The following is a 2,944-nucleotide window of genomic DNA, read 5'->3' on the forward strand; positions in this document are numbered from 1 at the left end:
CGCGGCGCCAGCAAAGCTCAGATGGGCGGTGGGGGACGTCCCTGAGGGTTCAGGGACACAAGAGCAGTGGGGTGACACGAATGGCCCCCCGGGCGTCAGGCTCCAGCCAGCAGAAGCCGGTTGGGCACCAGGCCTGTCGTGTNCTGGGACTGTGACAGAACTGGTGTCACGGCGTCACGCTACTACCGGGAAAGCTTACACACCGTTCACGGAAATGTCACGCTCAAGGTTTTCTCTTAAGACAAGGACCATCTGGGGCGCCTGGGGGGCTCAATCTGTCAAGCGTCCGACTCGATTTCCGCTCAGGTCATCATCTCACGGGTTCATCGGGTCCAGCCCCGCATCGGGCGGTGCCGACAGTGCAGAACCTGCTCGGGAGTCTCTCCCTCTGCCCCTTCCCCGTTCCCTCTACCAAATCAACTTTTTAAAAAATGAACATCTAGCATGTTTTAACTGCAACTAGGGAATTTTTCACAAGGCGGCAAACACGGTNGCCTGTCTTTACCCACGGGGAGATGTGTGCCCTTGCCCATTGTTTGCTTCCCTGCTCTAGACCTCTTGACCGACGAATCCCTGAATATTCAGCTGAAAAACGGTTACTGAAAAGCTGCTGAGGCTTTAAAAAACCAGCAAAGTGTTCAATATGAGTATCAAAACTGTACGCTAACTACCAACACACACACACACACACACACACACACACACACACGTGCTCTGGGCTCAAAACTATGTGCAGCCCCAGTTCCTCAGAATGNCCCGAGACACTGACGGTGCTGCCTCCAAGGACGGGAACCGGTGACAAAAGGGTAGAGATCTCGGCCCCTTAGGCCTTGTGATCTTGAAACCCTTGTGCCTTATGATTTCGAAACATGTGACTCATCTATTCAGAAAACGAACAAGGGGTGCCTGGCGGGCTCAGTCGGTAGAGCATGCGACTCTTGATCTTGGGGTTATAAGTTCAAGCCCCACATTGGGTGTAGAGACTACTTAAAAATAAAATCTTTAACAAAATGAACCAAAAAACTTACTCCTAACACCCCCTGCTGAACAAGTGATAGTGACAGATACTAGATATCTATCAATAGAGAATGGTTTGAATGAACTTAAGCATCTGTACAGCTGATAAATGAGGTAGATACACTATAATGGAAATATGTCCACATATATGGAGAGAAAACAGCAAATCACAAAACAACGGGTACACTTTTAACTGAAAAAAAAAACCCAATTCCCCTAGAGGAAAAAAAGGGGAAGAGAATATATACACCGATTANGTGAGCAGGGGAGGGGCAGAGAGAGGGGACACAGGATCCAGAGCAGGCTCCAGGCGCCGAGCTGTCAGCACAGAGCCCAACGCGGGGTTTTAACTCATGAACCCTGAGTTCTTCAGCCCATGACCTGAGCCCAAGTCGAGGCGCTTAACCGATTGGGCCACCTGGGCACCCCGGGGGGGAGGGGGGGGCATCTTTTTTGTAAATAAAGGAACTGCAACCCTCTCTAACCTGAGAAAACTATCTGCCCAAATTCAAAATGTTAAAGTGTTTTGCCAATAACCAAACTGTTAGGAAATAGACTTTCAAAACTTTAGCTTACTGAATGATGAGGATACCCTCTTTCAGTGGCTCCCAAGGAGTAGGGCATGATGACCCCGCCCCGGCAGGCCCTTCGATGCCCCCCAGCGGGTTAGTGGGCCTCTGGGGGACAGCAGGGGCACATATGGCACAGCACGTGAACTTTACCCAGGAAGACCTCGAGCTGCTCGCTCAGGAAGTCCGAGGACGCAAAACCTCCCGGAGAGCCAATCCCAGAGCAACGTTCGCTGCTAGCGAGGGCACCGAACGCGTGACCCAACACAGCCGGCTGCGCGTACCCTCACACAAAGCACAATCCTTAGGATTTCCTCCAAGAGTCCTAAAGTGGGCTTCTGGGCCGGGGCGTGGGGGTGGGGGTCACACGCGTGGCCCGCCAATTTCAGTTCCGACATGGAGAAGGCGAACGTGAACAGTGGACCGCCACCATGCTAGATGTGACCTGACTTGGACTTAAATTTTAAAAAAGCATAGGAACACCTCAGCGATTTTAAAGAGAAGAAGTGATCAAATAACTGCGACGGAAAATGCATTCAATTTTAATCTTTAATATTTAACATTATTGCTTCAGGGAATAGTTTCCCCTCAACCAGGAATTGACGGCTAATGACATAAAAATATGCACATATAAAAAGTAGTTCTCCATTTTCCCAGGGGAAAAAAAACCCAGTAACTTCTAGAATATTCAAGTGTTTTGTTTTAATCATTATTAAAGTCTTGATCATCTCATTTATTAGCTCTGTAACTTACATGTTTAAATTAAACGTTATTAGACAACCATTACCGATTACAGATGTAAGGTGCCACTACCGGGGACACGGATTCTTCCAGAGCGGATGCACCCCTCCTCCCACCCACTAACGAAGCAGCAACACGGTTAATTGTAGAAGTGGACTCTCCGTTGCTGCTGTGCGCAGGCGCGGGGGACGGCCTCTCGAGCGGTCAGCAGCAGGCCGGGCTGGCCTTGGGCTTCCGGTGCAGGCTGACGGTGTCCGTCTGGATCAGGTGATCCGACCGATCCTCGCTGGCGAGCACTCTTCGAACTGCCTCCTCGAAGGCCGCCGCGACGTTGGTGGCATCTTTTGCACTCGTTTCAAAGTAAGGATAGTCGCCGTTGTCCTTGCACCAGGCCTGGGCTTCCTCCGCGGACACCTGCCGTTCGCTGACGTCAATCTTGTTACCCAAGATCACAAAGGGAAAGCTTTCGGGCTCTTTCACGTCTGCGTAATAGATGAATTCTTTCTTCCAGTTACTCAAGTTCTGGAAGCTCTGAGAATCGTCGACACTGAAAGTGAGCAGGCAACAGTCAGAACCCCTGTAAAAGGGCGTCCTCAGGCTTCTGAACCGCTCCTGGC

The 2,944-nt window shown here is 50.7% G+C and overlaps 1 protein-coding gene across 1 annotated transcript in view; it reads right to left on the reverse strand.

Annotated features, from left to right (window-relative positions):
• Positions 1-2,117: 2,117 nt before the first annotated feature.
• LOC144245667 (ras-related protein Rab-9A) overlaps positions 2,118-2,944 on the reverse strand; it is a 2,718-nt gene continuing 1,891 nt past the window's right edge. Inside the window, exon 2 of the mRNA XM_077780993.1 lies at positions 2,118-2,939. Coding sequence (XP_077637119.1) covers positions 2,532-2,939 — 408 coding nt within the window. The 3' untranslated portion in view covers positions 2,118-2,531. The remainder of the gene's footprint in view (positions 2,940-2,944) is intronic.

This window comes from Crocuta crocuta, unplaced genomic scaffold (assembly GCF_008692635.1).
Source record: "Crocuta crocuta isolate KB4526 unplaced genomic scaffold, BGI_CrCroc_1.0 scaffold2174, whole genome shotgun sequence".
NCBI lineage: Eukaryota > Metazoa > Chordata > Mammalia > Carnivora > Hyaenidae > Crocuta > Crocuta crocuta.